The 12,248-nt window shown below is 52.9% G+C and overlaps 1 protein-coding gene across 5 annotated transcripts in view; it reads right to left on the reverse strand.

Annotated features, from left to right (window-relative positions):
- The window catches only part of AMBRA1 (autophagy and beclin 1 regulator 1), a 191,761-nt gene that overhangs the window by 155,524 nt on the left and 23,989 nt on the right, over positions 1 to 12,248 (reverse strand). For 4 of the 5 annotated variants that reach the window (XM_048485239.1, XM_048485237.1, XM_048485238.1 and 1 more), the window contains 2 exons: positions 11,105 to 11,171; positions 8,812 to 10,292 (listed from right to left, as the gene is read on the reverse strand). In XM_048485239.1, coding sequence (XP_048341196.1) covers positions 8,812 to 10,292; positions 11,105 to 11,171 — 1,548 coding nt within the window. The remainder of the gene's footprint in view (positions 1 to 8,811; positions 10,293 to 11,104; positions 11,172 to 12,248) is intronic. The other variant, XM_048485240.1, reaches the window with a different exon arrangement.

The following is a 12,248-nucleotide window of genomic DNA, read 5'->3' on the forward strand; positions in this document are numbered from 1 at the left end:
GGGGGGGGGTGGGGGGGGGGGGGGGTGGGGGGGGGGGGGGGTGGGGGGGGGGGGGGGTGGGGGGGGGGGGGGGTGGGGGGGGGGGGGGGTGGGGGGGGGGGGGGGTGGGGGGGGGGGGGGGTGGGGGGGGGGGGGGGTGGGGGGGGGGGGGGGTGGGGGGGGGGGGGGGTGGGGGGGGGGGGGGGTGGGGGGGGGGGGGGGTGGGGGGGGGGGGGGGTGGGGGGGGGGGGGGGTGGGGGGGGGGGGGGGTGGGGGGGGGGGGGGGTGGGGGGGGGGGGGGGTGGGGGGGGGGGGGGGTGGGGGGGGGGGGGGGTGGGGGGGGGGGGGGGTGGGGGGGGGGGGGGGTGGGGGGGGGGGGGGGTGGGGGGGGGGGGGGGTGGGGGGGGGGGGGGGTGGGGGGGGGGGGGGGTGGGGGGGGGGGGGGGTGGGGGGGGGGGGGGGTGGGGGGGGGGGGGGGTGGGGGGGGGGGGGGGTGGGGGGGGGGGGGGGTGGGGGGGGGGGGGGGTGGGGGGGGGGGGGGGTGGGGGGGGGGGGGGGTGGGGGGGGGGGGGGGTGGGGGGGGGGGGGGGTGGGGGGGGGGGGGGGTGGGGGGGGGGGGGGGTGGGGGGGGGGGGGGGTGGGGGGGGGGGGGGGTGGGGGGGGGGGGGGGTGGGGGGGGGGGGGGGTGGGGGGGGGGGGGGGTGGGGGGGGGGGGGGGTGGGGGGGGGGGGGGGTGGGGGGGGGGGGGGGTGGGGGGGGGGGGGGGTGGGGGGGGGGGGGGGTGGGGGGGGGGGGGGGTGGGGGGGGGGGGGGGTGGGGGGGGGGGGGGGTGGGGGGGGGGGGGGGTGGGGGGGGGGGGGGGTGGGGGGGGGGGGGGGTGGGGGGGGGGGGGGGTGGGGGGGGGGGGGGGTGGGGGGGGGGGGGGGTGGGGGGGGGGGGGGGTGGGGGGGGGGGGGGGTGGGGGGGGGGGGGGGTGGGGGGGGGGGGGGGTGGGGGGGGGGGGGGGTGGGGGGGGGGGGGGGTGGGGGGGGGGGGGGGTGGGGGGGGGGGGGGGTGGGGGGGGGGGGGGGTGGGGGGGGGGGGGGGTGGGGGGGGGGGGGGGTGGGGGGGGGGGGGGGTGGGGGGGGGGGGGGGTGGGGGGGGGGGGGGGTGGGGGGGGGGGGGGGTGGGGGGGGGGGGGGGTGGGGGGGGGGGGGGGTGGGGGGGGGGGGGGGTGGGGGGGGGGGGGGGTGGGGGGGGGGGGGGGTGGGGGGGGGGGGGGGTGGGGGGGGGGGGGGGTGGGGGGGGGGGGGGGTGGGGGGGGGGGGGGGTGGGGGGGGGGGGGGGTGGGGGGGGGGGGGGGTGGGGGGGGGGGGGGGTGGGGGGGGGGGGGGGTGGGGGGGGGGGGGGGTGGGGGGGGGGGGGGGTGGGGGGGGGGGGGGGTGGGGGGGGGGGGGGGTGGGGGGGGGGGGGGGTGGGGGGGGGGGGGGGTGGGGGGGGGGGGGGGTGGGGGGGGGGGGGGGTGGGGGGGGGGGGGGGTGGGGGGGGGGGGGGGTGGGGGGGGGGGGGGGTGGGGGGGGGGGGGGGTGGGGGGGGGGGGGGGTGGGGGGGGGGGGGGGTGGGGGGGGGGGGGGGTGGGGGGGGGGGGGGGTGGGGGGGGGGGGGGGTGGGGGGGGGGGGGGGTGGGGGGGGGGGGGGGTGGGGGGGGGGGGGGGTGGGGGGGGGGGGGGGTGGGGGGGGGGGGGGGTGGGGGGGGGGGGGGGTGGGGGGGGGGGGGGGTGGGGGGGGGGGGGGGTGGGGGGGGGGGGGGGTGGGGGGGGGGGGGGGTGGGGGGGGGGGGGGGTGGGGGGGGGGGGGGGTGGGGGGGGGGGGGGGTGGGGGGGGGGGGGGGTGGGGGGGGGGGGGGGTGGGGGGGGGGGGGGGTGGGGGGGGGGGGGGGTGGGGGGGGGGGGGGGTGGGGGGGGGGGGGGGTGGGGGGGGGGGGGGGTGGGGGGGGGGGGGGGTGGGGGGGGGGGGGGGTGGGGGGGGGGGGGGGTGGGGGGGGGGGGGGGTGGGGGGGGGGGGGGGTGGGGGGGGGGGGGGGTGGGGGGGGGGGGGGGTGGGGGGGGGGGGGGGTGGGGGGGGGGGGGGGTGGGGGGGGGGGGGGGTGGGGGGGGGGGGGGGTGGGGGGGGGGGGGGGTGGGGGGGGGGGGGGGTGGGGGGGGGGGGGGGTGGGGGGGGGGGGGGGTGGGGGGGGGGGGGGGTGGGGGGGGGGGGGGGTGGGGGGGGGGGGGGGTGGGGGGGGGGGGGGGTGGGGGGGGGGGGGGGTGGGGGGGGGGGGGGGTGGGGGGGGGGGGGGGTGGGGGGGGGGGGGGGTGGGGGGGGGGGGGGGTGGGGGGGGGGGGGGGTGGGGGGGGGGGGGGGTGGGGGGGGGGGGGGGTGGGGGGGGGGGGGGGTGGGGGGGGGGGGGGGTGGGGGGGGGGGGGGGTGGGGGGGGGGGGGGGTGGGGGGGGGGGGGGGTGGGGGGGGGGGGGGGTGGGGGGGGGGGTGGATCTGGGCGGGAGGGAGGGGTGGGTGGGGTGGGGGGGGGGGGGGGGGGGGGGGGGATGGGAGGTGTGGGGGGGGTTGGGGGGCGGGGGTGGGGGGGGGGGTATTATTATTATTATTATTATTATTATTATTATTATTATTATTATAAAACAGTTGCACAGCAAGAAGCAAGATCAATATGCTGGATTTTTTGTAGTATTACATCACCGCGTCGGACGCTTCCCAAGCATCTAGGACTGTGTGATGTATCGTGAGGAAATAATGCGTGCAAAGAGCCGAGTGGGGTGGCCTTTTGCAGCTGACATATGGTGATTTTGTCAGCGCCAATTGATGTTTAAGTGCCGTTCAAGATCTTTGACTGCCACTGTAAATTAATGCCGATCACCACTGGGACCACCTTTACTAGTTTGTGCCAGAGTCTTTGTAGTTCAATCCTTAAATCCTCATTATCGTGTAAGTTTTTTCCAGTTGCTTCTCATCAATCCTTCTGTCACCAGGAGTTGCAACTGTCAACTATCCACACTTTCTTTTTTTCCACAATTGTGAGGTCCAGGAGTATTGTGTTCGAAAACTTTGTCAGTCTGAATTCGGAAGTCCCAGAGGAGTTTTACGTGTTCATTTTCAGTGACCTTTTCGGGTTTGTGATTCCACCAGTTCTTTGTCACAGGGAGATGTTCATATGACATGGTTGTGGCACAAGTTCCAGTGAATCATCTGAGCAACAAGTATTATGCCTCTAGCTTGTAGTCCGTCTCTGTGATCTTCTTGCAGCAGCTAAGTATGTGATCTATTGTTTAATCTGCTTCCTTGCAAGAGTCTGCACTTAAGGATCTGTAGTTGACTTTTCAATTCTGGCTTTGATGGCATTTTATTCGAATTGCTTGTTCTTGGGCTGCAAGAATCAAGCTCCCAGTCTCCTTTTTCAAAGTTCCATTTGTGAGCCACAACCAGGTTTTTTCCTTGTCAATTTTGTCCTCAATTTTTTCTAGGAACTGTCCATGGAGAGCCTTCTTTTGCCAGTTTTCTCTTCTGCTTTGCAGTGTATTTTTATGGTATTCACTCTTTGTCTTTTGCACTTTGAGCAGTTTTCTGCTGTTGACTTCCATCAATGTTGGTTCTTCACTGTTTTTCACATAATCTGCCAGTGCATGTTTCTCTTCTTCCACCGTTTGTTTCACTTGCAGAAGCCCTCTACCTCCTGATTTTCTGGGTAGGTTGTTGTTGTTGTTGTTGTTGTTGTTGTTGTTGTTGTTGTTGTTGTTGTTGTTGTTGTTGTTATTGTTGTTGTTGTTGTTATTATTATTATTTAAATTTAGTATACCCGCCCTATCCCCGAAGGGCTCACCCTGAGGAAAGACGGGATACAGATTTCATAAATTAAAAGTTATGTAAGACCCCTTCCCCTTTAGGTCACAAAAAATGACCATTATATGGATATGGTCTAATGGGCATATGACCTAATAAACACTTCTGAAGGCTAGTCTGCCAACACCACTTTGTAGAAGCAGTCCTTAAGCCCATCACAAAAGGAGTACCCTCCAGCTCCCAAATCTTTCAGTCAAGAAGGGTACACAATCAAAATTCTCACAGGTTGCCAAGAGGTCCAGGAAAAATAAGGGGTATACACCTCTCATCTACATCTTGGCAGAGGTAAAACAATGCAACAAAGGCAGTTCCAGTGCAAAAACTAGTCCTGAAACCAGCTTAAAACAGGTCTACATAAAACAGATCTATAAGCAAACACAACCTGCAGGTAATTCATTGATGCTTTGAACATATAAGGCTCAGGTTGAATAATTGGCCCATCCAATCAAAACAATTTCAGGACCCTTCTCAATCAGACTCTGGAAACCAACTGCCAGTTACCACAGGTAATACACAGCTAGATGGACCAAAGGGTCCAACTCAGTGAAAAGCAGTTTCCTATGTGAAGTCTGGCCCATGATGAAACACTAGACTATAACCTGTAATTTCACAGGTCAGATAAATTAGGGCTTTTTCAAAGTTCTTATCACCTACCACTGGCTCCCTTCAAGTGCCCCAAGATCACCTTCCTCAAACCTAGAGGAGATATTTAGAGGTGATTCTGCACCACACAGATTGCCAGCACAAAGAAAGGTTTTGAACAGCAACCTGAAGAAAATGCACCACACTGAGCAGCTTAAACCAATCTTCAAACACTCTTCATTATTTGATTAAGAGATGCTGATAGATAAAAAGAAAAACAGCTTATACACTGACACAGCAAAATTTCCAAAATTTAGTTACTCTGGAGTCCAAAAAATAAACAGATGGTTAAAGCATCTGCAAAAAAATGCCCCAGTCCTCCAAACAGAACCAAACTGAAGGACACGGAAGAAAATGAAGCCTTCCCACTCCTTATTGCCTTAAAGTAGACATGTGGCCTTACTTCAGCATATAACGTATATCCACAAAACACTGCATTATACATTTACCCAGAGACCAAAACACCAGACTGGACCACACAGTTTATGAATAACAAGTCGTGCTATATGGCCTGCCCTGTTGGTTTCAGACCATCTTCGCAGAAGTAGCATATGTTCTTTTAAATGAGGTTCCTGGTTATGCCTTCCTTTAATAAATGAGACCAAGGAAGTCAATCCCAAAAACCAATTAGATGCTTATTAATGCCTATGTTATTAGGCAAAGCTAATTAGCCCAGTGTAATCAAAGATCAGAACACTCTTTTTACACATGGCCAGTCTGTGAAAGATGATCAAGAGAGGGAGAGCCTTCATTTAGTTCTCATTAGCACCATTCACTCACTGTAGAGGTACATTTCCCAAACATGCAGCGTCTCAAATGATAAAGCAGGTCAAGAAAGTCAATCAAGCCCATAACAAATGCAGTCTGCCTTCATCTTTTAGTCATCCAAGGCTTGCAGCTATCAATTAAATAACTGCATTTGTTAAGTGTGCCATCTGTTGGAGAAACAAGCAATGGATACTAGACAATACCTGGGTTTCTTTCGCTATCAAATTTACTAAGTACGCAATAACTACAACAAGACTTTCCTCAGAAGGAGGCAACATCCAGACGTCCATGCTCTGTTGTTGATTTTCCAAACTAACTTGTTGGCCACTGTGTTAGCCAAGATGCTGGACTGGATGGACAATGTGTTTGATACATTAGGGCTCTTCTTATTCTCTTAAGTTTTGTAGATTTCACTTCATCTTCTAAGTTGCTCAAGATGTATATGAAGTTGCTGGGTGAAATGATGGAGTAATTTTATTAATGGCGCATAGCCAGGTTTCCCTTTCATACCTGACTCCAGTTCAGACTTTCTGATCCTTAGAAATGCATGGCTGTGTTCAGGCCTCATCAGCAGATCATGAACAGAGTGGACTACCATGGTCACTGCAAAACAGTCTGAGGGTTCTCCCATCTCTTGGATATTAAGGTAGCTGAAAAAAGGGGCCACACTACCAACACACATACACATTTGACCTTCTCCCCTCTAATCACTGAGGGTGATTAAATCCTGTGTCACATTTGGACATAAGACATGCCTGGAAAGATGCCCAGTTACAAATAATTGTGCACCAGTCTACTTCTTTGTAGCAGCAAAGCACATTAACATCTCTGTTCTGATGTGTACTAACTTTCTACTGCCTTCTCTACACAGTCCAAAGTTTTGATTTTGGTCTGCACAGTCCTGAATTTCTCAGGATAAACTTTAAAGAATACAACTTAAAGGGTGCTAGCAGGCACCATGTTGGGGACCCCTGCTATAAATAATATGCCAGTTGTTTCCCATGGCTCATTACTTTATTGCTGGCAATGTTGAAAGTCTGGGGACCATTTGGGAAGACCTGTGGCATGGTCCTTCTCACCAATAATTGACTCCCTTCCTTACCAGGCCACAATTGGGTGGGAAATACACTAGCAACTGGACTATCCCATGTTCAAACGTATTCAGCATAGGAAGAAACAATGGGGGGGAACAGCTCTCATATCACTAAAGAAAATCTTAACCAAGATATCTACTCCACTTTATGCTGAAGAAAATCCACTGCACAGCACAGTTAGAAGTGAAAAGCAGGTAAATGACTGCTTAATGTTATATTTCATAGTTGTTTGCAGAGAAGAAACATTGAGACGTCAAGCTACTAGAATGGAGTGAATATCTAAAGCAGGCCCAATCACAAATCTGCCAGCTCTAAATTCATTTACCATAGCAAGAAGCATCTGTTTTCAGAGGTAATGACTAACAGACAGGCTTTAGCATAGCTGCCACAGCCTCAGAGGGGATGGCAGAAACATAACTACTCATGACAGTTAAGACAGCACAAAGATTAAATCAGCAGGATCACAAGACAGACAGAAAAGACTGAATAGGTCACAACTAGGTCACCCCCTGAGAAACGCCTGTAGTACTTGCCTTCTACACTATCCTCTTGTCCAGTTGCAAATGACCCATAAGAGGCGTCTTCCATTCATCACATCACAGTACAGTTCAACTTGCAACTGTTTTATCTACCTCTGATTTTCCCATTCACCTGGCTCAATGAATAAACAAAAAACAACTTTTTGGCCATCACAATGCCACAATAAATTGTGCTGAGGATACACAAAGACATCCCACACTTCTTTCCAAAAAATTAAAAGTGGCCAAACATGAACCAATAGGAGATTTCTCAGGACTTTCAACCATTTGAGGTTGCATAAAAGCATGCTAATAATTTCCAGCAATTACTGATGAATTTCAACATGCAGCATAGCAAGAATCCATGACATCTTACCAACAAAAATTAATCAAAACTAGATCTTTTTTATGTGTTCAAAAATGAACTAATCTGTCAGGCTTGGTTGAGAGAATGCTGGGAGGCTGAGGGAGGCCAAGGTGAGAAATTAAAGGAAAGCTTCTCCAGGGAAGATTTCATATAGATAAGGGGAAGGAACATTACAATCCAAATATGCCCTCAGTTGTGGTTCAAGGCAAATGAGAAGAGAAATATTTGGGGACAGAGGGGGTGATGCAAACAACCTCTTTCTGAGTGAAAACTGCAAACAGAGATTATTCTGAATTGGATACACTCCTAAGCCTCCAAAAGGCAACATCAAAGTTAATTTCATGCAATGCTGATATGCCAAGCTGCTATGCAAGTCACTGTCTCCTAGCTCCACCATGTGAAAAGTGTTTCATTTTTGTACTGTGAAAAGATATAGTCATCCTTCGGTGTCAACTGCCATATCTTGCTCTATCCTCCGCACAGGCAACTAAACTTCATCACTTGCTGCAGGATTCTTCTCTAAACAACCACAGACAAGGTTCATGACAGTACGAGATTTCTGTACACTGGATAAGAATTGGAGGGATTATGGCCTCCAGGTCAACTCCTGATATCATCGATTTTCATTCAAGAGCCATTGCATTACTGCTGAGTCTCCCTAACATTATTATTAGAACATTATCATTATTAGAATTATTATATAATTCACCCTTTATTGTGAACCAAATGCCCAAGATGGTTTAACAACAAAAATATTCAGAAACCAAACCAGAAACATCAAGGGGGGAAAAGAAAACATAGCTAATAACCCAGCGTAAAGGATTTTTTAAAAGTCAGTTTCCATACGCCCTCTTAAAGAGAGCTATCAACCTTATGCTGAAAGTTCAACAGTAAGGTGAGCCTTGCTTTCTACAGATTTCCATGACTATGGTGCTCCTACATAAGAGGCCATCTTGTTAGCAATTATCCATCCATTTTATATAACAGGGAATACAGAGAAAAGCCTCTCAAGAACTCCCAGCCAGGCACATATTTGAGGATGTAATTCTTAAGGTAAACTGGTCACAAGACATTCATGATTTTGAAAGGACAAAACCAATCTGTTGCAATTAGACTAAAAAACTAATAAATGCAGATAGTACAGAATTGGAACAATATTATTTAAACTAGCAATGGGCTTTACTGGGGCTGTAGTGGTAGGATACAGGCCTATGTATATTGATTTAATCCAACCTCTTCATTCTATTTAGTGCTCTTGGGAAGTTGAGGTTGTAGCAATCAGTCATCCTTTTACATATGGCAAACACCAGCACATGCACCAGGTCTGAAAGTCCCTTGCCCAGAGATTCTGCCATTATTCCCTCCCTGAAAACAAACATTTCCCTACATCACTTGGTTCCCTCTAGTTTAGATACAGTACTATTGTTACAAGTTTATCCCTGCATTCAGTTTTATATGGTCACTTCAGAAAGAACTTTATCTACAGATCTTCACAGTAGTTTACATAGGATGGTAAAAATCCAGACACAGATTGAAGAGAGAGGTTGCTAGAAGTGCGTAGAAGTCTTACCTCCTGAGTGAATCCTCCTCTGAACTTTCCTCAGGCATTTCCTGGTTTAAGGCGTCCTGTGATACATTCCCAGGTCTATTTGAAGCAGATTGGCTGTAAACTCTTTCCCAGTGCCCCGTCTCCTGGTTAAACACCACTCCCACAGTCCTTTCCTCAGGAGGGTCAGAAGATCTTCCCAACGGCAGCCTGCTAATGGGAGGAGTTCTGCTTTCTGTTCTCTCAGAAGGTAGCAGCTGGCTGCTGCTAGACGGCATGCCTTCAAATGTGCTCGGGACCTGCCCTGGTGCATAGCTGGGTGTGCTTCTTTCCCAGCGAAGCGTATCATTGTTGAAAGTCAGCAGGTTATGACAGGCGCGACAACGATTTAGGTGACCCCGTGACAAATTGGAATTGTTTTCGCTGCTATGTGGTGTCTGCTGATGAGAAGGGCCAGGCCTATCAGGCTCAAGATTATTGTTGAGCATCTCCTGGGCCTGATGAGATTGAGTAGGTTCACTGCCTATACCCTGATCCAGCTCCTGAAGCCTGTCATATTCCAAGAAGAAGCGCCTCAAGTCACACTGAAGTTCATTGCGAATACTGGTTGGGTTGCTTGGGCCAGCACTGCTGGTACTTTCCGCTTCAGCTCCAGGAGCAGGAAAGCCCCTTCCTTCCGTAGCTGAAGTATATACAGAAGCCTGGGAGCTTCCTTCCTGCTGTCTCAGCACTGACAACAAACTCACCGAAGAGGCACTGGTTCTGGGAGGAGGCATACCTTCCAACTCAGCACGGGAGCCAATGTTCAACACTGTTCGAGTCCAGTCAGACCCCTCTAACCCAGAGGCCATCTCTCTTGTGGATTGGTGGTACCTGGATGGGTGGCCAGACAAAGGCCCACCAAGGGATCTACGAGTAGGACCTAGGCTAAGGTTGCGCAGGGTGTTGCCAGCAGTGCTGCTCTGCACAGTGCTGAAAGCAGATGGTCGATTAAGGAGCCCCTGCTCCTGCTGGGCTGTAGACGCCTGATCCTGGGGCTGGTAAAGCTCCATTTGCACAGAAGAAAATGAAGTGCCAGTGGACCCAGATGATGTGGAAGGGGCATTGTCCTGGGATGGGAAGAGAGAAGACGGAAGTCTTGCACTAGAACATCGTCTGCAAAGGCACCACATCCCCAGGTGCTGGCAACACTTTACTGAGGGATAACTGACAGGTTCACTGCGGCCGTTAAAGGCAGATGCTCTAGAGGCCTCACTAGCTGGAGGTGGGGGAGGGGGTGGAGGGGGAGGAGGGGGAGGGGGAGGCGGCGGAGGAGGGGAGGGAGTAGCGGAGTCTTGCATGGCATTTTGCTCTCCCACCTGGATACCAGAGGAGCGTGAAGACAGCATATGGAGGAAATTATGGAGGAGTGGTGTTCGTCTCACAGGCTGAGACTGGAGAATGGAGCGCTGGCGATAATGTGGCATTTCTGTACTATCCACAGGTATTTCTACTTCTTCATCATTCTGCAGAGAAATATGTATATATATGGTTAATCCCCTTACAGCAACACATAAAGAACATACAGATCAAGACTTTCTTTCTATTAAAAGCCTGCTTAAACTCAGAGGAAAAAAATCCCCACCTTTCTTGTGCACAGTTGAGTCCAATTATAGAGCATTTCAGCCACAACTGCATTTTGAACACACATGAAGTTGCCTTGCACTGAATCAGATAACTCGTCTACCAAGGTCACTGTTGTTCACTCTGACTGACAGTGACTCGCCAGATTCTAACACAGAGGTCTCTTATATCACCTACTACCTGATCCTTTTAATTGGAACAGCAAGAGACTTCTGTACACAAAGCAGATGCTGATCACTGAGCCACAGCCTTTCCCCAAATGGATAGACAGTTTCATCAGCAGTGAGACTCTAATATAGCTCATTAGTACCATCAAGACACAGGAGGCTCTTGGCCAACTGGCACAGAGAATTACAATGAGAAGACAATGGCTCAGTAGAGCCAAATACGTATAAATAGTAACTGTGAAGTTCCAAATATGTTTACAGGTCTTTTTACACCATTCTTCACTTAGAAAGCTCAGGTCAGCTTGTATGGGCCTTCCAGTGCAAACCAGTATGATACATTCTTGACTAGCTTTAACAATTCTACAATAGCAAATGTTCCCAAAGCATCTGAATTTCGTCAGTTTGGCAGCAACCAACCATAGCTGACATAACATACAGAATGCTAACTAAAGGATGCATTATCTAAACCAGATTTTCTAAGGACAAGACAAAGAGTGATCTTAACTTAATGGAAGCAAGATCATTACCTGTTGGTTGGAAGGGTTAACAATTGCTGTGAGTAAATAATGCCCAAGAGGATCAAATCGTACTAGTCTGAAACAAAGAAAAGAGATTCTGTTCAAACTGAACAAGCTGTTCTCACCATCTGTACTTATATAACTGCCTATCAAAAAGGACATCTTATATTTCTGCAGTATGCTACAGTGTAAAGAAACATGATGTTTATCATTTTAGTGCAGGGAGAGGGGGAGTTCCACTCATTTCTGAAGCATATGCAACTCTCCACATGGCAACACACTGCTATGCAAATGAATTAGTCAACACTTTCGTGTAAGAAACACTGAACCAGCAGGATCTACTGGGTAAGTTTAGGGATGTAAATGGTATAGAAGACTGCACAGTCACAGTGGCATGTCAAATTTCCCAATACAGAACACATTTATGTTTTCAGTCTCCTAGAAGCCCATTTGTTGAGAAAATGAAAATAAGGCAAAGAACTGGGTTTTAGGTTTGAGAAATGGAAAGTGAAACAGAAACACACATGGGCATTAAAGATTAAAAACTGGAAACTACTGGCATTCCATCTGGTGGTCCAATATCAAAACCTCTGTACCATGCCCCTGTTCCATCACTTTCAGTGACCTGCAGTTACAGAGTTTTACCAGTCAGTATATTTCCTGTGCCCAAGTTTCTCACTTCTCCTGTGTAAATACAAGGAAGGCCTCAAATATGGAGTTTAGTTACACAAATTGCTAAGTTGTTTCAAGAACAAATCTGAGGTGACAATTGGGAATACAAAATTCTTTGTAAATTAAATCAAGAATATAGTTTTTGACAGCTCTACTGCGATGGCTTGGATATTATCTGCTGGCAGAGTGTGTGTTGCATTAGGTAAGGGAAGAATCAACCCCAGCTTTTAGGAGGTGAACTGCTATGCTATGTGATTAATGGTGTAAAGTAGCAGGAGGAATTCAGCACCAATCCTAAAACACAGAATGCTATCTCTGGCACTTGGACTTCCTCCCATAATAACAGCTGCAATATCTACACTGAGCAAGGCCATCACGCGGACATGGAAAGACTTCAGTGGCAAAGACTGGGGTCCTGTCACAGACCACAGCAATTTGGTAAGAGTTAATTTGAAGCAACCTCCTAGACCCAACCTCTGGA

The sequence above is a fragment of the Sphaerodactylus townsendi genome, linkage group LG02 (assembly GCF_021028975.2).
Source record: "Sphaerodactylus townsendi isolate TG3544 linkage group LG02, MPM_Stown_v2.3, whole genome shotgun sequence".
Taxonomy (NCBI): Eukaryota; Metazoa; Chordata; class Lepidosauria; order Squamata; family Sphaerodactylidae; genus Sphaerodactylus; species Sphaerodactylus townsendi.